General features: G+C 36.9%; 1 protein-coding gene across 1 annotated transcript in view; it reads right to left on the bottom strand.

Annotated features, from left to right (window-relative positions):
• Positions 1 to 4341: 4341 nt before the first annotated feature.
• Positions 4342 to 12612, bottom strand: part of LOC140154129 (uncharacterized) — a 171382-nt gene continuing 163111 nt past the window's right edge. Inside the window, exons 11-15 of the mRNA XM_072176736.1 lie at positions 8088 to 8243; positions 7482 to 7567; positions 6532 to 6578; positions 5621 to 5775; positions 4342 to 5183 (exon numbers count right to left, since the gene is read on the bottom strand). Coding sequence (XP_072032837.1) covers positions 4629 to 5183; positions 5621 to 5775; positions 6532 to 6578; positions 7482 to 7567; positions 8088 to 8243 — 999 coding nt within the window. The 3' untranslated portion in view covers positions 4342 to 4628. The remainder of the gene's footprint in view (positions 5184 to 5620; positions 5776 to 6531; positions 6579 to 7481; positions 7568 to 8087; positions 8244 to 12612) is intronic.

Below are 12612 nucleotides of genomic sequence, written 5' to 3'. Positions count from 1 at the left end.
TGTTCAGTTTTGGAAAGCAGTTTGATCATTTTGTTAAGTTTTTATGATAACCATCAATACATGTACAATATTGAGACCATACATTAGACTACATGCAGTAAAATTTTCTGACCATTTTGTTTTTACAGAAAGAACTTTAAACCAGGAATGTACGCTAATGTGACAATTTTTTCCCTATAGCACACAGAGAGCATAATTTTTTATTTAATACCATGAATGTCCAATTCAAAAGAAGATCCTATACTGCACATGATTTATTCTCTCCCTCCAGTAGGCCTAGGAAGATGTTTTTTATCCAGGATTTCAATCAAGGATGCCATTTTTTTCTCTTGGCCTACTCCTGGGAAAGACTCAATTACATGCAAACCATTAACCTCAAGTATTAAGTAACTCTGAGGCAAGATCCTATATTACCATTAACAAATACACACAGTAGTAGTATTTTGTAAGTAAATAACTGCCTTTCTTGGCTTCACAATAATTTATCATGACAGCATATGGCAAGTAGGAAAACAGCACACATTGATAACATATTATTTCAGTTTCATCAAGAAAGCATTTCTTTCAATTACATTTTTAATGATATATAATAATATCATGTACTCTTTCAAAAATTTGAAATGGTAGCTCCTAATAATAAGTATATAATGGGCAATGAAACATGCCATACTAGAAGTCAATTTTTAGAGTTTGGTAACATATTCCAGAATTTAAGTTTAACAGTTTCCACTTCACTCAAATTTTGTGTTTTGTTGAAATTCCATATCCAAAGTATATTTTAGGGACACTAGTTTAAGAATTTCTACAGTAAGAGACGATTTTGATCAAAACCAAACAATAATTTTGAAAAAAAGCTAACATCCGTTGTGATCATGTTTTTGCATATCTTATTTTAATCTTTTTTTCTTTGGATTTTGTGTTTTTAGTCAACAGCTATCTTTCTGTAAACCAATATACAAAAGATGTTCTAGAATGAAAAACTTGAAAAAAGTTTTGCAATGCTGGATTTCCCCAGACCACCTCACTGGATCAGATAACTTATATCACAGAAAATCATGTTGTAGTGGGTCATGTTATTACATTTTTAAATTCAAATCCTACTTTTGTTTAAATACCCTGTACCTTAAATACCCTTTTAATTGCACTGCTTGTAGTTTTTTGGTAAAGAATACTGTCATATCGTTATTTTCTAAATAAAACAAAGTAAGCAGGTAAACTAATACACTAATACATCAAATAAAAAAACAAACGTATAAGGTCAATATAAGTTGATTTTATGGTTTCCGTCAAGAATTTTGAAAAATTGACGAGATTACTTTTCACTTTTTTCTTTTTCCACCTATCATTATTTGGATGCAGTTATTGATGCGCTTTGTTTAAAAACTACATGAATTAAACATAAAATGTGTTTATAAGCATTTTATAAGTGAAACATTAAAATGTGACAAAAATGAATATGTGAAAATGTAGCAACCTCCAGGAGCATGCGGTAATTGCAAATAAATGTCATTATTAATCTTGCCCCCATTGATATGAAGCTGTAAAAATGTCATAACGATGTCATGATTGGTATTTTGAACTCATGAAGATAAAGATTTTTTTTTCAAGGTTTTGAGAAAAATTTGATTTTCAAAATAAATAATGAAAGTTTTAGCAGACAAGAAAAATTGATGCATGCTGATTTGACGGAAATCATATAATAACCTTATATTGACCTAAAGGTGGTGTAAAAGCCAATTGCAACACATATAATATAATGAAAGACAGAGATAAAAAGACCAAATCGTGTCTGATGTCAGGGCAAAGGCGTGCTGTGATTGGTTGCCGACCTGCGCAATACGGCATTTTCTGTCTAGCTGTCAGAATTTTAGACGTGAACTTGTCTTTTTATCTCCGTCTTTCATTATACCTTGTTTAAACTGAATGAATACTAATTATGTTTTTCACAACATATTGTACAAATACTTTCTATATTATGCACCTTAACATCAAGTTCTTTGGTGGTTTCGATAGATTTCTGAATATATACAAATTATTGCACAATAAACAAACCAGTGGGATCCATCACCCTAACAATCCATGGCTTAGTTTTTATGTTACATACTTTAAGAGACAGGTTTTTTTTACAAACAAAATAAAAAACTTTTTTATACAACTATTCAAAAGGGGATGTAAAGTCCTTGTTAATCAATTAGATTCAGATGATATAATTATTACATTTCACTGGCTAATTAAACCAAACAGCTAATCCATATAAAATCCACACTCCCCTATGGAAGATTGTGAAATATATACTACAGGGGAGTATGAATTTCAAATGGAATTCCGACATTAAACAACTCTATTTGAAACTTACCCTCTTATTTGAAACTTAACCCCCTCCTCTGATGAATCTATCACAAATTTCTATCAGTACATACCATTTCCCATTCTTTAAGCACCAAATCAATTTTTCACTTTTTTGATCCTATTGGCCCATTTCAAGTTTACTGGTAAAGTGCCACTTTGCTTGTCCGGATACTATTGGTCCATTTCTAGTTTACTGGTAAAGGGCCACTTTGCTTGTCCGGATACTATTGGTCCATTTCTAGTTTACTGGCAGAGTGCCACTTTGCTTGTTCAGATTGGCCCATTTCTAATATACTGGCTGAGTGCCACTTCGCTTTTTTGGATACTATTGGCCCATGTCTAGGTTCTAGGTAGAGTGCCTGGGGTTTCATTTGGGTGGGAATACAATATACACCAAGTTGAACACTTCTTACAAAATATTTTAACCTAATTTTACAGGAGAGTACATCATTGGGCTAGTCCAGTTGAAATCCATACACCCCTATGGAAGACATGACCTTAATCTTCAACACAAGGAGTGTGAACTTCAAACGGGCATACCTGAATGGGTGACTCCATTTTAAATCTACACCTCCTGTGGGGGAGATTAAGGTGATGTCTTAGCGGGTGTATGGATTTCAAACCAACCCTAAATCCCAATTCTAAATGATACCTCTGCAGATTTCACAAAAATGTGATCACTTATTGGCTGCTAAATTTTACTCCTCCCTCGGTCAGGTGAAAACCCAGCCTGTTTAGGTTGCTGTGCTAACCTTGCATTACAGAGTGTTAAGAACTGACATTCTATCAAGAACAACCCTGTAATGTGTTATACATGCCTATAATAATATTCATACTACAGTGGTAATTTTAACATTGTAAAAAAAAGTGTATCATTCTAGTACACAGTTCTTTCCAAATCAGTAAATCACAAAAGATCTGCCAGTATAGTCACAATAAGTTCACTACAAGATTCCTATTGGCACAGGTAACCATCGCTAAGGTACCCGACTGGTACGCACAGAATACCTACACAGTACCAATGCTGCTACTGCACAGGACCCACCAACAGTGGTACTGCACTGGTACTGAAACCATCCAAGTAACTTGGCAACTGTGTACCTGTGCAGGCAGCCGCAACAGGAATCTGGTAGTGTCCATTACATTACATAGTGAGAGGTACATTACAAAGCACAGACTCTGGTAAGCATTTTGTAGTTATTCCAAATTATGAATTGTTCCACAAAATAGTATAAATTGATATTGTCATTTGTTATGGTAAATTGTGAAGTGTATTAAAATTTTGTATTTTATTCTGTAGACTAATTTTTCAGCTACCATGTCACCTCATCAATGTTGGGATCTATGCATGTCTTGTAAGATGCCACATCATTTTGCTTCATAAAAATCACATTTCCTCAAATAACCTTTCCTCAAATAACCTTTCCTAAATAGCCTAGATTTAAGGGATGGGGTATGAACGTTTGGACAGTATTTATTGTGGGACATTAAAGCACATCAGACATATCGAATTGCATTATGAATACAAAGAATGTCCTTCTGATATCAAATAATTTTGATTTTTTGAAATTCGCAATGTAATACACATTTTATGGCAAATGATTAAAAATTGATATTTAACATTTGAGTCTAAAAATCTACATGCACTCATCCTTTTTGCAGGCCCAAACTGAATTGTAAAATTGTGCAATTAATGGTTTCAAGATAGCGATGTTATACTGGTCCACCATAAGTGACACTTTATACGACTTCACACTCTCAAATCAACAACAGGACATGTCAAATCCATCAAGGATTGATGATGAAGTCAGCATAGAGCTCATCCTGATGATTTTGGTAACAAAATTATGTGGGCCTTATGGGCCTGCAGGATACCATATCAATAGGCCTACAATGATTTTCGTTGGATTTTGATCCGAGGACAATATGCATGAGGTGATATGGTATCTGAAACAGATAATAGCTCTGTAACAACTATGTGCATGGGATCCTGGTTTTTATTTTACAAGATATATAAAACTCTTTTTAAGTACCAAAAACACCAATAAACACTTACAAGGAGTCTTCAATGAACAGCTTATATAATAAGTAGGTATAACTTTATCAGATGGGTACTGATATCGGCTATATTAGCAGATAGGTGACTTAAGATTATTTGATCCATATGTTCAAGTAGTACTGTCAAAGGTTATAGTTGAATAGGGACCTGCCCATGTTAAAAAATATCAGAGCACGTAAGACAGACATAGCGTAATGTTAAAATGTGTGCATCGTTGTTGCTAAATCGGACCAATCTCTCGTCCGTTTGCTTGTTCTCCATCACCGCCTCGTCTTTGCAACCTCATCAGCTCATCTCTGACAGCAGTCACTAGTCCATGAGGTTTCCCTGATGATGTATTAAGCACAGCTGTCATGTCCAGTTCATCGTAATCATCATCAATCGGTTTACCGAGTTTTTGCTCTTTCGCAATGGTTGACAGCAAATCAGTTTCTGACGGATTTTGATTTGACGAATGTCTGTATTGACTAGTTCTTGTGGGTGTCGACGGGGAACTATCACTACCAGTGTTTCTAGTCCTATTTTGAACACTTTTATGACGTCGTCCCCTACTGTCCTGAAAATAACCAGTCTCTGACCCACTACTTGCACCATCCGGTGAGTGCTTGTTTGCAATATGATGCAGGTGATGATGTTTAGACTGTTGTAGAGATGTTTCTGGCAAGTTATGTAACGGAGGCAATACCTTATTGATATTTTTGATGGGAGATTGTTGTTGTTGCCGTGGTTTGGGCTTGGGTGGCACTTTTGGAGGTGGTGACCCCGGTACATATGTCTGCAATTAGAAAACATAATTTGTATTAGTCTGGTTAATATTTTGGCAGAAATACTCTCCATAGGTTTTGCACCAACACACATTGCATACTGCATCATTGTGTACATTGAACATTATCCTTTAGTTGATAAGAATGCTGTAATCTCATTATACAGGCAGGTAATATTTCCCGTATTACCTGCATAATCCTAACACGCGCAAGTGTGCGTAACATAATGCGTGCGATATACTAAGCCTCGCGCAAACTTCATGTGTGGCATGGCTGCACCGTGGGTTGTACTGTTACACCCGCTATGGAAGACATGATCTTAATCTCCCACACAGGGCGTGTCAATTTCAAATGGAGTCACCCATTCAGGTAATCCCATTTGAAATTCACAGGGGGTATATGGATTTCAACTGGAATGACCCATTACTCGCCAAACATGATAACTCACCGGTTGTTGTGACTCATTGAGTCTGGTGATCTCATCCTCTGCCTGGTATGGATTCCATAGTATATTGTGAGCTGCTTGGTCTGGTACATGATTGACTGGAACTATTACCACACGGGTTGGAGTACCGTTAGGGTCTCTAGTCTCAGTCTTTTTGACTACAAATAGAAGGAATTATAAATATAAAATAAATTAAAATCACAAAACAGTTGGTTTCAAAACTGTTAAGAAAATTTAACAAGGTATGTTTGGTGGAAAATTGTTTAGCAAAGCCATCTACTCGGCAGGAATGATAATTTGGCCACAGATTCAAGTCACTGTCAGAGGCTAAGTCTTGTTTAGATTCTGTTGAAGTTACCCAAGAATGCCACAGTTCCTTCTGCCTGCATATTGCAAAAAAAATGTATAAGTGCATATGTTTCGTTCGCTGCTGAAAAGTCGGATGTTGGTTGGATGGTAAAAAGTCTGATGGATCCTCTAGTATCTGTTTGATGCTTAGCTTTTGCTGAGAGAGGTCCTAAATTAGATAGGTTGTTTGTGTGCGTGAGTGAGGGTAGTGGCACCGGGTAGTGGCATAACCAGCTTTTCGAGACCAGGAGGACAATTTTACCAATGACCCAAAAATGTTGACACCAAATCGAATATAACCAGTTACAAAACTTCAAAACAAAAAATAAACACTTTCTTGTTCTCAGAAATGCTTACTTTTTAGTTTTTTTCGGGAGTTTTTCATCAAGAGTCTTCTTTCATGTGGCACAGACCCTCACACCTCCTTTCTTTATGCTACTGTGTGAGGGTGTGCACATGCATGAAGGCTTGATGTGGAGTAGATTGATAGGTCTCATAAATGGGTGGGTTGAAAAATACATTACTTCATATTATGTATCAAATAAGTGAATGAAGCATTCAATTACCTTTTGATGGACTATGTCGTCTCCTTTCAAATAACGGTGGCTCCTCTCTGTAAATAATCATAAACAAAAGAATTCAAATAACAATAAAATTATGAAATTCTACTTTCATACTGCTAATTGTACCTTCCAAACCTAATTTTACTGTACCTTTCTATTTTTTTAATATAGACCTAAGCACAATGTCATTAGTTATATTTTCAAATGTATCCCATCTCTCTTTCAAAGTAATTGGGACAGACTCCTCCATATAATGATCACCACACCTCCCCCCACAGTGAGTCTATATTACCCAGCATTGAATAAAGTTGGAACTCAATTGTGAGTGGGGAGAGGCAATTGGGGTAAAGAGCCTGGCCTCAGTGCATAACACGCTGATGCTGCGGGGATTCTAACCCATACCCTTGAGCTACCACACAATTATGAGTGGAAATCTTAAGGTCCTGTTCATACTACGCCGCAGTTGCTTTGCTGATTATGTCAATTACTTTTTGCCACAACTTAACGCAACTCATCGCATTTCCAAGTTAAAATGTCTTTAACTTTATTGCGATACCGCAATGCAGTATTTTGCAGTATGATGCAGTGCAGCAACACGCCGCATCGCAAAGCAATTTCAGCATATAGTCTGTATACCTTCCCGAATCAGTAATTTAGATATTGTTTTTTATTGTTTCTCTACATGCAATGATGAGAGGTATATAAAAGTATACATTTTCAGAAAGGAAATGATGCAATGAATCCAACTAGCATAACAGATTCCTGCAAAAATTAACAGTTTTTGAGAAAATCTCAAAATTTATTTTTAATATTTTACTTGACTGACTCGAGGAAGGTATACGGACTATAGTATAAACAGACCTTTAGACACTCTGCCGTTGTGCCCCTGGGTACATTTTAACTATCCTCAGGTGGACTTCATGTATCTGGGCATGCCACTAATCAATACTTACTCTTCATGTATAGGTGGTGAGGCAGCCATTGGACTCTGATTCTGTCGTCTGCTTGATCGAGCCTTGGAATTCTGCGATAGTTTAGGCTGTAAATAATATTCAAACAAAATACATCCGTTAGGGTTCAAAGTTATTGAAGGTGCCCAAGGCTACTTGCATTTACAGAAAAACTATGGTATTCATAATGTTATTTTTGAGAACAGCAATCAGGGTTTTAAACTTAGTCTTACTATAGTTTGTTTGGCTTATAATTGGCAAAAACTATGAGACTCATAACATTGTGTATTGTTATAGAATGGCGTGAACGCAGTTGAGCATGGTACATTGCATAAAACGCAAGTGTAAGTTGGGACTTTATTGATGCATGCAGTTACAAAAACAGAACATTTTTTGCCAATTTTTAGCCAAACAAACTATAGATAGGTCTCTTTTTCTATGGCCTCCGAAAACCAATATCACCCTGAGAGCCAACCTACCCCCATGGGTGACACGGTTCTCCGGTAAGATTTGTTTTACGGGGGCTTAGTAAATCTACTATTTTTACTGTAAAAGACAGGGCTAGTGAAAGGGACCTTTAGTGTGATGTATTTCCATTATGATACCTACTGAATCAGTATTAGACTCTTGATTTGGAGGCGCTGGTGCCACGGCATTCCCATGAGGATTAGCATTCGAAGTGACCAATGAGAAGGCTTCATCTATGAGGGCATGGACACGCCTCTTGGCATCCTGCAAGGTTTCTTGACGCTCCATTGTGGATTCCTGTACATTGATGACAAATATTGGAATGAGAATGTTAGAAATATGTAAAAATAAACACATATCATGGAGGTGCTAGTGCCACTGCAATCGGCTATTCCACTTGAAATCCATACACCCCCTATGAAAGACATAACATTTATCAATATCATCCACACAGGGAGTGTGAATTTCATATGGGGTTACATGAACGGGTGGCTCCATTTGAAATCAACACCCCCTGTGCTAGAGATTAAGGTCATGTCTTCCATAGGGGGCATATGGATTTCAGCTGGATTAGCCCAATTTCAAGATTAGTATTCAAAGTTTACTCACTCAAGTCTGCTGTGTAAGTGGAAAGTTTTGCAAAATTTTGTTTAATTCGCTTTGCCCTTTTTGGTTTTTATCATACCAGTTGTTTTTAAATTCAGAATCAAACTAAATTCAGAATCAAACCAAATCAAAGTGGAATATATCTGTTGCATGATAGCACAAAAATCAATATAGCACAAAAATTGCCACTTGAAAAACAGTAATAATCAAATTCAATGCAAGAATTTGTATTTTATTATTTGACATGAAACAGATTTTCAAATGCATTCGCCATGGAAGTGTTATGTATAATCCAATTATCAAGCTGTCAATACACGGATTTAGAGTTTCTCTACCGGAAGTCAGTTTGTGCCGAAATTCCTTCCCACAATGCAATAAGCGTTTTGCATAACAATAGATACAGTTCGGAGGTTAATCAATATTCTATTTCGGCACAAATTGACTTCCGGTAGAGAAACCCTAAATCCGCGTATTGGATCATGTTGTTGAGTCTTGAACCACGATCAAAATGATTGATACACAAAGTAGGCGATCCAGTTATCTGGAGCTACGTAATCAGTTATTCATGACTGATATAGACATTAGTGCATATTTTAAAAGCTTTGCCAAAGAAAATCACACTTTTAAAAGTAAAGAATAGAATTCACATAGTTAAGTTGCCAGAGTTTGAACCACTTTATAAACACTTTCTTGCAAAATGTAACAGAGTTCCATGAAATGAAGTATATGATAGATGTAGTGCATAATGTGACAGAAAGTTGAAGATGCATGAAAAAGTATATAGTGCTTCCTCCCTTCCCAGCAATGTTGGGGTAGATATATAGCACAATAATCTGCCATTCCAAAACTTTGTTGAAGTGGAGCAGGGATGTGTAAAATGCTTAAAAGTGTCCCAAAATGATTTGTAGGCTGTGCTGCTTTGTTTCCATTCTGTTACAACGTGTCTGTGCACACCAAAGAAATTGCAATGATATTTTCATAATGAATCTGCAGCTGGCAGGAGTCTTAACCAAAGCAAGCATACCATGCAGACCTGTACACAGGGGGTGCAGGGAGTCATAGTACCCCCACAATACCTAAAGGTCCCCTTTTTGATATTTTTTCCAACATAAGGTTCACTTTTTGGTGATACAGCATTCTGAGGGGGCTAATAATTAAGCCCACTTTTGACCCAAAAAATCTGTGGAAGTGCAATTTGAAAAAAGATCCACTTTTGGGCAGTCTGCACCCCCCACCCAAAAAATCTTGTGTACAGGCCTGATACCGTGTAACCCGAAATGAAGATGCTCTGAGAAAATGATGTGCATGGTACCATATTTAGCATTGGTGAATCATTGCAGCACTGCAATACCTGTGCAAACACACACACACCCCCACCCATCCAACACATATGCCTCTACTTGTAAAGACCTGCAAACAAGAACATCCAACTTTTTCCTCTCTAACCAACAGTGGTGTAGCGTGAGATATCATATTGGGGGGGATGGGGCACCGACCATGATGGGGGCACCTGGTCTGATGGGGGGGGCACAAGCCATTTTATGTGCTTTTCTAGAATTTGCAATCGATTGGGGGGAATGTGGCCCCCTGTGCCCCTATGCCACTGCTAACCAAGGACCGAGAGGGAGAACTGTTGGCATTTTTTGGATGCTTGGCGTTCTCTGTTCTCAAACTATCTGTCTGGGACGCATCCTTGTTTGCAGTTCTTTACAACTGCACACACACACCCCCACACCAATGCTACTTGACTTTCAGTTCAAATGGTACGGATGAACAGTCCAAAAGTGTTGCTGTTATGACTCTCTACATGCTTACCCTATGAGACCTGCCATGACGTCTTTTTTTCTAATAAATCAAAGAACAATATTTTCAGTGATTAAATAAAGTTCATCAAAAGGTGTCATTATTTGCTCTCTTCAAAATGGACTTTCAAAGAGTGTGATGAATTCTTCAAATCTAACTTCTTTCCATTTACAGGGTTGCAAGCGACCGGTTCTAAAAAAGGCCGCAAATTTAATAGGCCTATTCCAGTGACCAATCTAGCGTAGCGACCGGAGTGATAGCGGCAGGGGGTCCAGGGTCACCGTACGCACTCAGAAATACATCTGGAGCACCAATTTCTGAATGAAAATAACTCAAACTTGAAACCATATAGAATTATTTTCACTTAAAAATTTGCAAACCATCGTGGTATATCTTGGATCGCCAGCCATTTGCATACCAAAAATACGCTATTTTTCATGATTGAAAATCGCTAAATGCGATTTAAAATACAAGTTTCCAGCTCATTTCTGGACGGAAATTTGTGATTTTTTAATTTTTAAAAATCCGGATTTTTTTTTTTTGGTATGGTAAAAAAGCCGAATTCTGGCAAAAACAGGAAAACTTCTGCATTTTTATCTTATTATTTGCATGAAAAATAATGTGATGCATTTAGAAGTTGCTTGAGTTGTCATGCTCACAAGTTTTGATTTATGCAAATGAGCTACAATCAGAAAACATAATACCTTGGGAGGAGCCATAAAAATCAGAATTAGGCGATGAAAAAACCCCTTTTTTCTTCACGCCGAATTGATTTTGAGTGAATTTTTACAAAATAGGCCTATGTTTGCAAACAATTTTCAGATTTTTTGATTTTTTGGTGATTTTTAGGGGCCATTTAGCCTCTTCAAGAATAAAAGTCCATACCAATCGATCCTACCTGGCAAATCCGTCCACGCATAGAACAGAGTGGGGTTTTTTTTCATCGCCCGATTTCAAATCCACAATTTTAATAATTTGTGTTTACATTGTGCTCTCATGCAATACAGCCTATGATATTGCATGATATTCAGATGACTCAATGACTAATCACTAATGTGGCAAAATATTTTCCCTGGTATGAGGAAAATTGTATGATTTTTGTGTGTTATATATTAAGGGGAAACAGCTACATTAAAGTTTTACTTATTTCCTTTAGCAGATTAGTCAGTTTGGATTTTCATGGACATGACCCAATAGAACTGATTGGTTGATGCATTTCTGACCCTTAAAGCCATATTATAACATTTGCTGAGGAGAACGCCCTCAAAAAATGTTAAATTCTGTTTTTTACACGATTGTAATGTACTTTAGTCAATAAAGCTACTCTTGCTGTAGTTTTGTCAAAATCCGAGATTTTGAATAAAACGATGGAACCGGCGTTTTATTATAATTTATTACGACGGAAATATTAGTCGAACACGTATGCACAGTACGTACATGGCGTGCGGGATACACATACACACACACCCCGAGGATCATACCGTATTACAACCGCAGGAATAACATGCATGGGCGCTAGGTAGTAAATTCCAATTTTCTATGCTTTACCTTACTTGTTCGGCTCAAAATTAAAAGGGGACATATCTGACAGTAAAAGCTAACATTTTATGGAAAATAAATACTAATCTATTCTTACAGAAATGTTATAATATGGCTTTAACCCTAAACGAACCCATGGTTTTTTTTGCTATCGGAAGGGAAAGAAGACATGAAAAAGGATAGAAGGTGAGCAAAGAAGTCACTTGGTACCCAGGGATTCGAACCTCGGACCCCTCGCATGCCACGCAGAAGATCACTGACCTGTAGCCACAGAGGTTACGCTGCCCAGGGCAGTGATTCCCTGGGTATATATGACTTAGGCTGATAGCGTCATCAAGTCACATGGAATGCACTCACGCACTGTGGTTTTAATAGTGAGCTTTAGTGAGACTTGGTTCGGTTAGGGTTAATTGAATGTTCTCAAGGTTTTTCTTAATCGTCAGAAGATGAAAAAAGTGAAATCTCGCCTTTAAATACGCATATCACAGAGTCTTTTTTTTACCAACAAATTGTAACTATCATACTTTGAAAGTGAGGTATAAAAATAATTCTATCGTACTTTGAAACTGAAGCATGTTAAACCTGACACTTGTCTGGCTCTTGTTCAAACCAGGCACCACACATCCTGTATGCATTAAAACAGTTTGGACTTACACACAAAGATTTTCTTTCCTTTCTATTTTCAACTCTTATGTCACAAACATAGGTTATGTGATCA

This window comes from Amphiura filiformis, chromosome 6 (genome assembly GCF_039555335.1).
Source record: "Amphiura filiformis chromosome 6, Afil_fr2py, whole genome shotgun sequence".
NCBI classification, from domain to species: Eukaryota; Metazoa; Echinodermata; class Ophiuroidea; order Amphilepidida; family Amphiuridae; genus Amphiura; species Amphiura filiformis.
Note: the sequence above shows the minus strand (reverse complement) of the source record. Positions and strands in the feature narration are given on the sequence as shown.